This window comes from Anneissia japonica, unplaced genomic scaffold (assembly GCF_011630105.1).
Source record: "Anneissia japonica isolate Jap-2015-1 unplaced genomic scaffold, ASM1163010v1 scaffold2392_len1475705_cov187, whole genome shotgun sequence".
Taxonomy (NCBI): domain Eukaryota; kingdom Metazoa; phylum Echinodermata; class Crinoidea; order Comatulida; family Comatulidae; genus Anneissia; species Anneissia japonica.
The window spans coordinates 503,313-516,906 of record NW_022751777.1 but is presented as its reverse complement, the minus strand read 5'-3'; the positions used below and the strand labels follow the sequence as shown (position 1 = coordinate 516,906).

General features: G+C 31.5%; 2 protein-coding genes across 2 annotated transcripts in view; both read right to left on the bottom strand.

Moving 5' to 3' along the window:
* The window catches only part of LOC117121864, a 21,564-nt gene extending 15,441 nt beyond the window's left edge, over window positions 1-6,123 (bottom strand). Inside the window, exons 1-3 of the mRNA XM_033267252.1 lie at window positions 6,056-6,123; window positions 4,787-5,068; window positions 3,570-3,821 (exon numbers count right to left, since the gene is read on the bottom strand). Coding sequence (XP_033123143.1) covers window positions 3,570-3,821; window positions 4,787-5,068; window positions 6,056-6,104 — 583 coding nt within the window. The 5' untranslated portion in view covers window positions 6,105-6,123. The remainder of the gene's footprint in view (window positions 1-3,569; window positions 3,822-4,786; window positions 5,069-6,055) is intronic.
* A 4,832-nt stretch (window positions 6,124-10,955) lies between these two features.
* Window positions 10,956-13,594, bottom strand: part of LOC117121863 (receptor-type tyrosine-protein phosphatase epsilon-like) — a 36,737-nt gene continuing 34,098 nt past the window's right edge. Inside the window, exons 24-26 of the mRNA XM_033267251.1 lie at window positions 13,060-13,214; window positions 12,504-12,639; window positions 10,956-12,140 (exon numbers count right to left, since the gene is read on the bottom strand). Coding sequence (XP_033123142.1) covers window positions 12,072-12,140; window positions 12,504-12,639; window positions 13,060-13,214 — 360 coding nt within the window. The 3' untranslated portion in view covers window positions 10,956-12,071. The remainder of the gene's footprint in view (window positions 12,141-12,503; window positions 12,640-13,059; window positions 13,215-13,594) is intronic.

Here is a 13,594-nt window from a genome sequence, read left to right as displayed (position 1 = left end):
TATATATATACAAGATAACGTAGCCATTATACGAAAAGTTTCGTTTTCAGTAGTATGAAAAATTGTGTTTGGTTGAATTCGAACCTGCAACCTCTCGCTATCAAGACAAGCATAAAAACCTTTAGATCACGGAGACATTTAGGAAGTACGCGCAGATCTAACTCCTTGGCACTTTATTTCATACAACTGACTGAAACGCTGACATCATAGTGGAGTTATTGTTAAGCTAGATCAGCTTATTATGTCGCAGTTTTGAAATCATACTAAACAATAGTAAAATTTAGTTTTGCTGTGTAGCTCCACAATATAAACAAATAGATAAATAATAATAAGTGATCTTGCTTGTTTATCGAGTCCATGTACTTCATAAATAATAAGTTTACGTTCTAATATAATATTACAATCCGACCATATTTTTGTACATTTTGCATATGCAATATTTGGAAGAATGACTCTGTTTTCAATACCGAGCTATCAATAAAAGAAGAGTTTTATCTGAGGGTAAAATCAGTTTTTGCTTGATTCAGTTCCATTCATTGAAATATTTTGTATAATATCTAACATATTTTTAACAGTTCCATGTCAAGAACAATAACATTGATATCATCAGTATATGAAGACTCCATGGCCATTCTAGTATTAGAAAAATAGGTAGGCTAGGTTGTGATGTTACAATCAATCCATCAATCAATCAATATCAACATTTATTTCTTCCATCCTTTCTTAAATATTTGAACAAGTAGGCCTACAGTCCGAATATGATTAATTGCACCAGCAAGTGTTAGCTTGAAAAGTTTTCCTGACAACTCGTCATCTTGAAATGATCCAATATTAGCTTCAAACACTGTTGACATACTTTTATAAACACGAACACCTAACTTATTACCAGAGAGTAAAAAGCCAACGAAGCTTTCTGTCAACATTAATTTCTCTCTTGTTATCTTATATTGGCAAATTGTATGACGACATTGTGCAATGTTTAAATGATGCTTAACATTCTTGTTTTAATCACTCTAGAACTAGCTATCATTTCAATTCAATTCAATTTATTCAACATTTATCGACCATTTATATACATAATTAAAATATTGAGTGACCATGTCGCAGAATTACATCACATAGCAAGAGAAGCCTTCCCATTGTGTGCAAGCTCAGACACGGTAATCTTTTCAATTGTTTGAAAATCAGTAGGGGTAGATTTAAATGGGCTCTAAAAAGGTGTAAAACAAATGAAGAACAAATTAAAACTGATGATAATGTTCAGGCCCTATCTGTAAACAACTTTATTATTAGTTATTTTTGGAAAAATACTAGGAAGCAAAGCTCCACTTCCAAATTGTATTGATACAGGTAAGGGTGAAGACAATATAATAATGTTTGGGCTGGTAATTTTGAAGTATTTTTAATTGTGTTGATAGACGGAGAAGTGGTTGGCGCATCGGTTGTGGCTTGGACTCGGGGGTTCGAAACTTTCGCTGTGCAAGTCGTTGTGTCCTTGGGCAAGGCACTTTATCTACGGTTGTCTCTCTCCACCCAGGAGTACAGGTGGGTACCTGGTAGGTTCAAACACAGCCTGCGCTGAATACAGCTGCAACATTATGGAATTCCCCCATGGGGCTCGAGTGTGTGTTCCATATGTGCTTGATCCAGTGATCTGGGGGTAATAATGTAAGCGCATAGAGGTCTCTACAATATGCGCTATATAAGTCGACAATTATTATTATTATTGATGCTGATAAACAATGTGTTATTAACAAGCTTTGTTACATGAATTCCTATGATAATTTCAGTATTACTTCACCTAAAGTTGCAGAGCTTGATAAAGCTTACTTTGCGTAAGGCAGCACATTTTTATATGATAAAAAGTGAGCATTTTGTCATTTTATTAAGTATACATTTTAAATACATGTTCCAAAATACTTATGTTCCTATGCATATGTAAATTGTGTCGTGTTATCCTCGTACCAATATTGTCAAATTTAAATCTGGTTACACATGTAGGAAAGATATTTACAGACCAACTGCGCTTGCCTGTATTTTTTCAAAAATCTTTTAATCTTCTTTTAAAACTTCATATGATGTTCTTAATACAGGTGATAATCAATTTTCTTTTTAAGAAATGTCATTTAAGGTAATATATGACTATAAAAAAAATGGTAGCCATTTACTGTTGTTTTATAGACGCCTCTAAGGCATTTGATAGAGTGAATCACTTGGTGTTTATTTAAAACGCTTATAAAAAGGCTTGCACCTTACTATTGTTAAAATTTATGATGGCTTAGTATGATAATCAGCTTTATAATCCGTCGGGGAAACACATACTCAAAGTATTTTTCTATAACAAATGGAGTTATTCAAGATGGTGTCATGTCCCCTCTGCTTTTTAATTTTATATTGATGATATAAATAATAACTTGCTACAAGCACTTGAATTTCAAAATGGCTGCCATCCTAACTATTGGAAACCATGTTGACAGGACTCGGAGATCCCAATAACATACCGTATTATTAGACAGAAAACTACCATTTTTGATCGAGGAAGTGGAATTACATAACAAAATATTCGACTTCCGATACTGTGGAGCCCATTTTGAATTTCAAAATGGCCGTCATCCTAGCTTTTTGAAACCATGTTTATTAAACTCAAACAGCCCAATAACATGATTATAATTCGACACAAAATTTAGACACAAAATTTTTTTTTTATAGAGGAGAAATTGAATTTCATGCTAATATTCGTTTTCCACAATTTTTGTCGATCAAGGAGAAATGAAATTATTAAAACAAATAATTTGATTTTCGACCATTTCTGTGGCGGTTATCTTGAAATTTAAAACGGCTGCCATCCTATTAATCTACTAATACACCGATAAATTACATGATGCTATAGGCCTAATCGTCTCAACTAAAAGTTCCGTTTATCAGCTGTATAACCTAATGTGTACCTTGTGGGTTGAATCTGCGCGTATACCTATGTATCGTTGGTCTAAAGCCATGATGCTCGCATTGAAAGCCGAAGATTGCAGGTTCGAATCCTGACAGCTTTGCTTTATAATATATTTTTTTACTATTTTACTGTCGATTGAGTTTTCACCATTTTTAAATAAATAGATTATTGCTACATCATGGTCAATCGCATCAGATGCTTTTAGAAAATCAATGGGCTTACTGTATACAAATTGAGGACGTTTCACGATCAACATCATATTGAAATGTATTAATTAAATTAAATTAAGTGACATCTTATGTTCTGTAAGTTTCTAGAAAACCATATTGATGCTTATAGAACAAATTAAATTTCCAATTAATAAACTACATTAGTAGTTCATTATATACTTTCTTTCAAGAACTTTGCTCAAGACTGAGAAAATAGCAATGGGACTATTCCAAGATATTCTTCCGCGCCCTATTTTGAATAAAGTAATAACTCAGATTTAAATGGTATAGAAAACTTACATGTATTAAGTGAGTGTTAAAAAATATACGATTTGACTTAGATATACAGCAATATAACATAATTTAACGGAAATATTATATTTCATTTACCCCACAAGCACATTGTTACTTACCCCGTACAATCAACTTTGTAAACGCGTGGTTACGATTTTCTCGATTAAGACGTTCATACACCTCGTACATTCCAGCGTCACTGATGTTCACTGAAGAAAACGTTAAGGTCTTCTCCGTAACAGAATTTATTACAACAGTGTCCTTCCTCCATATAAGATCTTTGCCATCTTTAATGGTATCAAAGGAGATAGTGACTTCATCTCCGACATTTACCGTTATACTGCTCGAGGTCTGTGATGGAGTTATTGTGGCTATTTGAGGAAGTGAATAAAGTTTCATAGACAAACTATTAGATTACGACATTATTGAGTAATATTATCAAAAGTATTATATTTTTACTGTAATAATATTATTTTAAGGCCTTACTAATAATGATAATAATAAGGATAAATGATAATGATAATGATAATGATACTTCTAATAATACCCTGGTTCTTAATAGGCGGCCCATGGGCCAAATTTGGCCGCACAGAGCAATCAAGTCTGGCCCGTGAAAAACAAAATAATGAAATATATTTAGACAAACTAAAAGTAATAATCTGCCAAGTGCAATAACAACGTATACTAAAAATTAACTCCGGGTATTTGAAAGTGTAAATTGCAGGACACTATAACTGGTCCTAATCAGAAATTGATCTTACAGGTAAAGTGTTTTAGGCTAAGATTAAAAATAGAATTTGAAATGGCCAAAAGAAAGCACTTTGCGTCAGCAAAGGGGCTTCGGTCACTGCTCGAGAGTTTCACAGGTATTTAAAACAAACTGTTCGGAGATTATCCTTGGCTCGTTAGATCAACTCTAACAATAATTTGACCCTTCAAATAAATTAGGAACCTGGGTGATAGGTCTATGTGAAAGATAGCGTTGATGTTGACTTCAGGATGATGACGAGGACGACGACACTGACGAGGAGGAAGACGATATCGATAATGACGATACAGTACAAATTACAATAATTGTATCAATGTAATGTTGATAATCAACCATTTTTACTTAGTGTCTTGAAAAAAAAAACATTATCTTCGTGCGTCTTTATTCAGTTAAAAAGCAGATATATTGTACTGAGCAAATAGAAATTGAAATTAATTTCATTTTGATAAATTTGTCTAACCTAATATTTATTATAATACATTACATATTTTTACATCCCTTTTTTTTGCATAAGATCTATAGCGAAACCTTAAAATAATGATGACAAAATAATAGATGGGTTCCTACCATCGCTCTTTATCTTCGTAGTTTGGACTGTTTTAGTGACTCCACCCATTACTATCTTGCAGTAGTAAACTCCCATGTTCCACGCCTTTGTTGTTCCATATTTATGTTTATTTGCCTTTACAGTCCAGTCATATTCATTTAAATTATCTGTATTTTGGATTTTGAAAGATCTACCGTAACTCAGACTATAATTAGTAAAAATAGAAGGAGTATAGCACTGATATTTGTTCTGATAGTTGCTGTTAGGCTGTATGTTTAAAACTGTAATATGTGCTTCATTTCCTGAAAACAAACAGAGTTAATAATTAGAGTAAAAAAGACGGTGCTTATCTTAAAAGCAAACAAAACGTTCATATAATATTCGTATTTTCTGGAAATAATATTATTTTCTTCTTTTTTTTTTTTTTTTTTTTTTTAGGTCTGTTTAAAACATATTTTTAAAGGAAAATAAGGTGAAAACCTGTTTTGAAAAAGTGCGAGCATTTTCCCTTTGTTGTGAATTAATATAACATCACAGATTCAGGGACCCTTGCACTTGCATCGCAGAAACCGTGAAGATTTAAATCACTATCGTATCCCCAATACAAGAACTGCTGTGACATTCGTTTACTTATATACTTATTATTCATACTTTATTGTTCACAAACTAATAACATTAATTTTGTACAGCGCCCAACATTTTATGCCGCTTAACGCTGTTAAACAAACATTGTTGCTTGGAAAATAAATGTTTGGAATGATCTCCACACTGTGGACACAACGTGTCACACTGTGCCCACACAGTCACTGTTACTATGTGTTCACTCTATGAACATACAGACTTTTTTTTTTTTTAATGTGGATAATATAGACTGTGGCTAAACTACATTTTTGAATTTTGGGATAAGGTAAATTTACACCGAATCCGAATTCGGTTCGTATGGCGAAACGAAACGAAAAAAGAAAATCGAATCCGTGGTAAAGTATCGAAAACGTTCTACGAATTTCGATTTGGATCGGGTGTGGATGCAGCAGCTTCCTACCCTAAACCTAACTGCTAATAGGCCTATTCGTGATTATCCTGGTCCCTTAGTAAGCTTACAAATAATAAGAAGACTTGTCAGAATAGGATTCAAAACATTGGTGTATCATATATAATACACTATCGTTTATGTATGGCGTTTACTGCCTGGCAGTCCCTAATCACAGTATGTACCAAGCCCCGTGCGCTTAAATGTATAGCTCATGTTATAATAGTTTAACAGTGTTGAAGAATAATCGCAAGCTCACCTAAGCATGATACAGCTACTTGAAGCATGATTAGTATGATAGTAATCATCTTGAAATCTTACAGTGCTCTGAAAAGCAAATAAATGGTGAAATCAACTGCACAATCGGATTCGAACTTGCAACGAAAGCCCCTTTAAATGCTTTAGAGATGTTTTATCATTTTCATTATTATTTTATTTGAGTGAATTTTTCACACCCGCAGTGTCACATTTCTTAGCTTGTGAGAAATTCAAATAAACAAATAAGCCTACGTAAAAGCTACTTGATATAACACAAAATATATGTTCCATAGAAACCATATATATATATATATATATATATATATACTGTCTCTTATACTTTATTCATCTTGCGTTGCGGAGTACGTTAATTTCAGGATTTTACTTGCTTGACGTACGTTAGTTACGGGTTTGCGCATGCGTATTTCGATTTGTTTACGCGCTGCATGTTGGGTACTAATGTTAAAGTTAAGATTAAGGTTGTGCGGCGAAAACTACCTATTAAGGATGTCTGTCCGTTGGTTACTTCATTGAATTACAGTACAAACCCTCCTTTGGGACACCCCTATTCAGGGGACACCCCTATTAAGGGGACACTTTTCCGTGAAACGAGGGGCGATATATCTTTTAACATTGTGGCCAACACCTATTAAGGGGACACCCCTATTAAGGGGACACTTTCTGAGTGTGCCAAATGGTCAAATGAATCCCTATTAAGAGGACATTTAATTTTTTTCTATTGTATCACAACAAATACAACAGTCTCAAAATAAGAAAAATTCACTTTTATTTATATAGTGACACATTTCGATACATCTTGAGCAACTTATTAAGGAACGTACATTTTCTAACCACCATCACCTTTCTACTGCTGTTTGTCAAGGGCGAGCTTTTGTTAGACTACGGGGACGGGGACACTTTCTGAGTGTGCCAAATGGTCAAATGAACCCCTATTAAGATGACATTTAATTTTTTTCTATTGTATCACAACAAATACAACAGTCTCAAAATAAGAAAAATTCATTTTATTTATATAGTGACACATTTCGATACATCTTGAGCAACTTATTAAGGAACGTACATTTTCTAACCACCATCACCTTTCTACTGCTGTTTGTCAAGGGCAAGCTTTTGTTAGACTACGTAGTAATAATAATATTAATAATAATATTAATAATAATAATAATAATAATAATAATAATAATAATAATAATAATAATAATAATAAAAATAATAATAATAATATTTTAACTGAAATTGAAATACAAAAAGAATTTTGAATAAAGTAAAATAATCCATCTTTGTTTGGTAGTATTAGGTGTGTTTAAGTATTTTCATGGGTTGTTGTTTAATTGCTTGTATCTGTTAAAATGGTGTTCTGTTCTCACCTCTTATTGATTTGATTGAATTTTGTATTTTGAGAATTTATCCAATTTTGTTGTGGCTTTTATTTTAATTGTTCTGGTATATGTATTAATATATTGTATTGTCCGTTTTAATGAAATTGATCTATTGTTTTAAAAGTTCTTATAGGCCTACTACTTTACTTCTCTGTTCTGGAGGTTTTTTGAATAAATTGAAATTCAAATTAATTGAAAATTAAAATTGAATTTTGAAATATATTGGAGTAATATTTGCATACTGGGTTTCGGGAAGTTAGTTATTTAATCAATAAAACAAAAACAAAAAAGATGAATAATGAATAAATAAATAAATAAAAATATAAAAAAATATAAAAATATAACAGATTGCATCTGTGAAGGATAATGGGACATTATTGATTTCAAGTGAACGCCAAAAGCAGTGATTCTGTCAACGGATCCCGTCAGTGGCAGCCATGTGTCTTTTGAGGAAGACGGCTACGTAACAGTAACAGTATGTGTTAGTTCGTATAAACCAATCTTGTCAATTTCGACCCTTAACCATGGGGATTTATTTTTCTTCGTTTTTCCAGCACTTTCATAGGATCCTAATTCATTTATTAACATTTCATCATGAAGCAATATTTTGAACATAAATCTATTGTTTTAGTTACATTTCTGCTAATTTCATATTATAAAGGAATTGTATATGCATTGAAAATTATTGCTATAAATTAGTTCTAATTCTACTGTAACTAATTATGTCAATAAAAATAAAATTATAAAGAATTATATGCCATCGTTATATGAAAACATGCCAAAAACCCCCTATTAAGGGGACAATTTCACGTTTTTGGTTAGTGTTCCCTGAATAGGGGTACCCCTATTCAGGGGACACCCCTATTAAGGGGACACTCTTTTTGGTCCCGAAGGTGTCCCCTTAATAGGGGTTCTACTGTATCTATTCATTATTACATTCATTCATTTATCAAATCCTATCAAATTCTTTTTCTTTCTTTCCTGTTTATTTATTTTTTAATTTTTTTGTTCTTTCTTTCAATCGTTCGTCATTTATCATTTGTTCATTCCCTAATTTATTCGTCTGTTTATTCGTTTGTTGATTAAATTTGTTTGTTCTTACGCTCATTATTAAGCTTTTTCTACACTATCAAATTTCATCAAAAAAGCGTCACATAAAATGTGATATAACATAAGAGTTGAACACGTTACTTTTTTAATACGATTTGGTGTGTGATATGACGTCATCATACCCATATATGGGCACATCACATTTTTTTGTCACATATAATTTGATAGTGTAGAAAAAGCTTATGTTCATTTAATCGTTGGGTGGCTGGTTAGTTGTTCGATTGCTCGCTCGTGCGTCTGTAATAATAACAAACTGGCGGATCCAGACAGAAATTTGAAATATGCCCCAAAAGGGATTTTCACAGATAGAGGGTCTATACTATCTTTGCCCCACCATGGTTGGGGCTGAGGAAGAAAATGTATGATTTGGCACTCTTAGACTCAACATTTGAGTAGAACACCTTTAGGCTTCTACGATCAAGAGGAAACAGTCTTCATTAAGGAACTATAGGTAGCGGTAGCTTTCGACTACTAAGAAATGGGAATTCAGAACTAAGCCATGTGCATGCACAGTTACCAAAGAACATCCATGAATTATCTGTAAAAGCACAGTGAGCATGCGCTTGGAAATACAAACCAGCCAGTGAGCATGTGTATACATTTATCGGACAATAGCTGAGGATGAAGCCTCTAGGCTACCAATTTAATTAACTTTCCACACACACCCTGGTCAGTCAACAACAGTGAATAACAATAATGTTAAAAATATAAATAAATACTGTAATAAGATTAATCAAAATTAATGCTGAAATAATACGATGAAAATCCAAATTGAAGAATCACGGTAGTTTAAATGTCATGGTATATAGAAAATGAAACTAAAATAATATTAAAATATCTCATTATAGGCTAGGCCTATACCATTTAGAATTAAATTATGGCAATAAAAAACAAATTACACTAAAATACCCGTTTGAATTTATTAAATAAATTATTTCGTTACAGGCCATCTTGGTAAAAAAAAATCACTTTCATTGGGTTTCAATTTTGTAATTCCACAATAATGTGGGTTCATTTTATTATTATTGCAATAACTTGGGTTCATTTTTATTATTGCTGTATTGTTATTATGATTATTATGGTTTATTTTATTATTATTATTGTTATTATTTTAATTTATAGACATTATTAAAAAAAAACTAAATGACTGAACTTAAATTAAATGAATAAGCAAATAAAATAAAAACTTGATCATCACCACAAAATCATGGATAATGTATGTTTGTAAAATTTTTAATTAATTTAGTAGTTTAAAGATAATAATAACATTCCATTTATTATGAAGCATAAATGTATGGAAAACATCTCACATCAGTCTTAAATAAAGATATGAAAAAGATCTCGCATCAGTCTTAATTGATTTTCATCAATGTTTCTCAAACCTGCTTATTGTTCAGGAGAATAGTACCAGTACATAAGCCTGATTATATTTGCTATTATCAATATGTTAAGAATATTAACAATGTATACACAGTATTGGAAAATAACTTAATACATTATAAATATATTATATGTATAAGTGTGTATTTGTGAATGTTTGTGATCATATGGTGAGAGTTTCACGCAGTTACATTTTAGTCTACACCATAACTCTATCCGGACTACGCATGCTACTTAAAAATAAATACCGGTAAAATTGTTTGAATTATTCCCAGATCTCTACTCAGGTAATTCACAGCACCCTACATTACACAAAGTAAAAAAAAAAAAAAACAGCACCCTACATTACACAAAAAAAAAAAAAAAAAAAAAAAAAAAAAAGTTATGTCATACGTTCAATAATTTAAACCCTACAATATTTATTGATCTATAAGAAAAATACAGTTACAGATTTGTTTATTGAAATTAAATAACGTAGCAAAATTCACACATAGGATAAATTTGAAATGACCTGTATAAACAAATTGAATAAGGTAAAGATGTTGCGGCATTATTTATAGGAAATATTTCTTGTTTAATTTTGAAAAAAAAATTGGGGAAGCCCGGGCCGGCTCCCCCCCCCCCCCTTGAATCCAACACTGCAAACAGAAAAACTGAAATTAAAATACCTAAATAAAGTGAATAAATAAATAAATAAAAATAAGTTATATAAGATAAGAAATACAAAATATATAATAAGTAGGCCCATTACAGTGTATGATAGTGTGAAACATAATATTAACAAATCTGATATTGATAAAAAGACAAAATGTCATTGGCCATCACTATATCATTTTTTAATAATTCATTTTGTAAGTCTTACGCAATTGTAACATTATAATGAAGCAAAATAAATGTTCTACATTTGAAAAAGTGAAACAATAGTTACCTTGCTTACATATACTTTTTAACTACTTGCAAATATTTGTAAAAATACAAATGATCAACACAGGCGAGGTCTAGTATATTTTGTACCAGGTTTATTAGTAGTATAATAATAACTAAATTAAAATAATTAAAAATAGTTATACAACTATTAAGTATTTCATAAAAGAATAGAATTGTATAAAATTGGATGTGCAGAGTTTACTGTTATATTCTTGGCTTTCGCCTTTATGCCTAAAATAATAATATGTTTACAAAAATAGTAAGGTGATAACTTGTAGCCCATACTGCTTTTGTTTATTTGTTTATTTTCTATTTTTTCTTCTAATTGTTAAATAATATAGTTATTACATTGTCACTACTTGAAAGAAATTGATAATTGACTGTCGATTAGAAAAAATTACAATCTCCCTGTACTTGTGCCACAAGTGATTTTAAATGCATGGCTATTCAAGGTAGGACAGAAAAGTTTAATGAAAAAGAGCAATTTATATATTTTATGAGGACTTAAAATGTTGGTTTAGTTGAACATAATTATGAAGGGTACAATAGATATATCGAATACAGGACACAATTACCTAAAGAGAAAAAATACTGTAATTGTATTCTTCCATTTGAAATTAAACATTTCTGAGTTGCGGTCTGATTAATTACTATACTCTTCGTTTGTTTGTGCTGCCATTTGTATCTGTTTTTACCAGGGAACCCCCTTTCGTCACCCTCTGGACCGCACTAAACAAAACAGCAGATAAGTGTGGAAATACCTTTGCTCTAGTAAACAAAATGTCCAAAATTCTTTTACATTAAGATATTATTAAATACAAGCTACGATAATCGGTAAGAGCTAATATAATTATAATTACCGGTTATAGTTTCTATTACTTTTCTTAAAAATTGTAAATCAATGTGCTCAACATCTTTTAATAAAATAATAATGGTGAAACCGTATCTAGGCACATAGTATTATTCGTATTTGTTTATCTATAGCCATTATTTATTGATTGTAGAAATTCCGAATCTGAATATAGGCCCTATAGTAAAGTTTATAACTTGGAGATTATATACTATTTTATTAATAAAAGTAGGTATACAAATGGCGTCAACCATTATTCTAGTTGGTTGCCCTCCAATAAGTAAAGTGCTGGTCTCGTTTGATTATGTAAGTCCAAATGAGTTCGTTTTAAGAGTAGGCTAATTCCTCATCTAGTTTGAATAAGTTGCAAAGCGTTGTAGGTAGGCTCCGACGAGGTCGTAGCAAAGTGTGTACTGTTCCTGCAATACAAAACATTATCCATCAGTAACACAACCTAAATATAATTTAGTCTTATAACATTCGGTATCAATGTGATGAGAAAAGATATTTTAGTGCCGTCAGTAAGAGGATATTGTCCTGTAAAATGCTGCACCACTGTGACTCCGAAAAAAATAATCTATGATGTCGCGTTGCATTCGTCAACGGACAATATCAACGTTACAATATTAAACATGATGAGCATGATGATTTTCAGGGTGAAGATAATTATGTTGAAGGTGTTGATTATAATAATTGTTATGAAGTATAATGGTAATATTAAAGTTAATTGGGATTAATGTTGACATATTCAGTTATTAATTTATAATAAACCTTATGCTTACAATATTTTCCACCAATCCTGGCCTATTCTGCCGAAGTCGTTTCACTGGCTGAAAGACATCAATGATGTCATCACGTTTCATCCTGTCCAGTGTCTCAGAGATTGCGCAAAAAACCCCAGTTCGACCTATTCCATTCCTAGTGGAATTGAACATTGCAAGTTATACATACAGGAAAACTACATTTTTGTGTTTTTCATTGAATCCTTAGCAAATCATAGTTACACTACACTTAATAAGCTTAGGAAGTAGCGTTGTTTTTAGCCACAAGAACAGTTTTGTTGTCTTGCAGGATCGATCTAAGCGCTCTATCATTGTGTAAGCAAGATTATACATTTAAAATAAATTTGTAGGCCTGCTTTACAAGGATTTAAATATAAAGTCATTAATAAAATCTAGAAAACAATTAAAATATTTAGTGTCAATAAAATTGAATTGGTATAAGAATCAAATAATGTATCTGCATCTAATACGAAAAATGAAAAAAAAAATATATTTTAATGTCATTTAATTGTCAAAAGTTGAGGGTCTTACTATGCGAACTACGTATTTTACTCACATGCAATGCACAATAACTGGGTGCCCCTTATGTACATCAACGTTTGATTCAACTATTTCATAAATCTCCAAGACAGTTTCCAACCTGTTCGGGCTATCTTGGCCTACTGGCCAGTCTGTCACCTGATATTGCGTTACAGCCAATGGTTCACGTTTCTGCAAAAAAAAAATTAATTTCACAATCGTTATCATCATAATTCTATATAAATTATCTTAACAATAATATTATAGGCTTACACAATTATAATAGGTAAATCCAAAATAAAAAAAATTTTAGTTATAATAGTTTGCAATTTTACACATAATTTTTATAATGATACTAATTCTCTCAATAGCAATATAATGCATTCTAAATAGTTAGTTTCAGAGAAACACACATTACTTTAAGCGTGTTTCTACTGAAAAACACAAAATAATCGATTTTTAACCGCTTTTTTAATGAGTGCCAGACAGCCTGCCGCCCGCGTTGCAACTGCATTTATGCTTTTACGAAAATCGGTTTTCGCGGCAGAAATTACGTTACCATTTTGTTTATA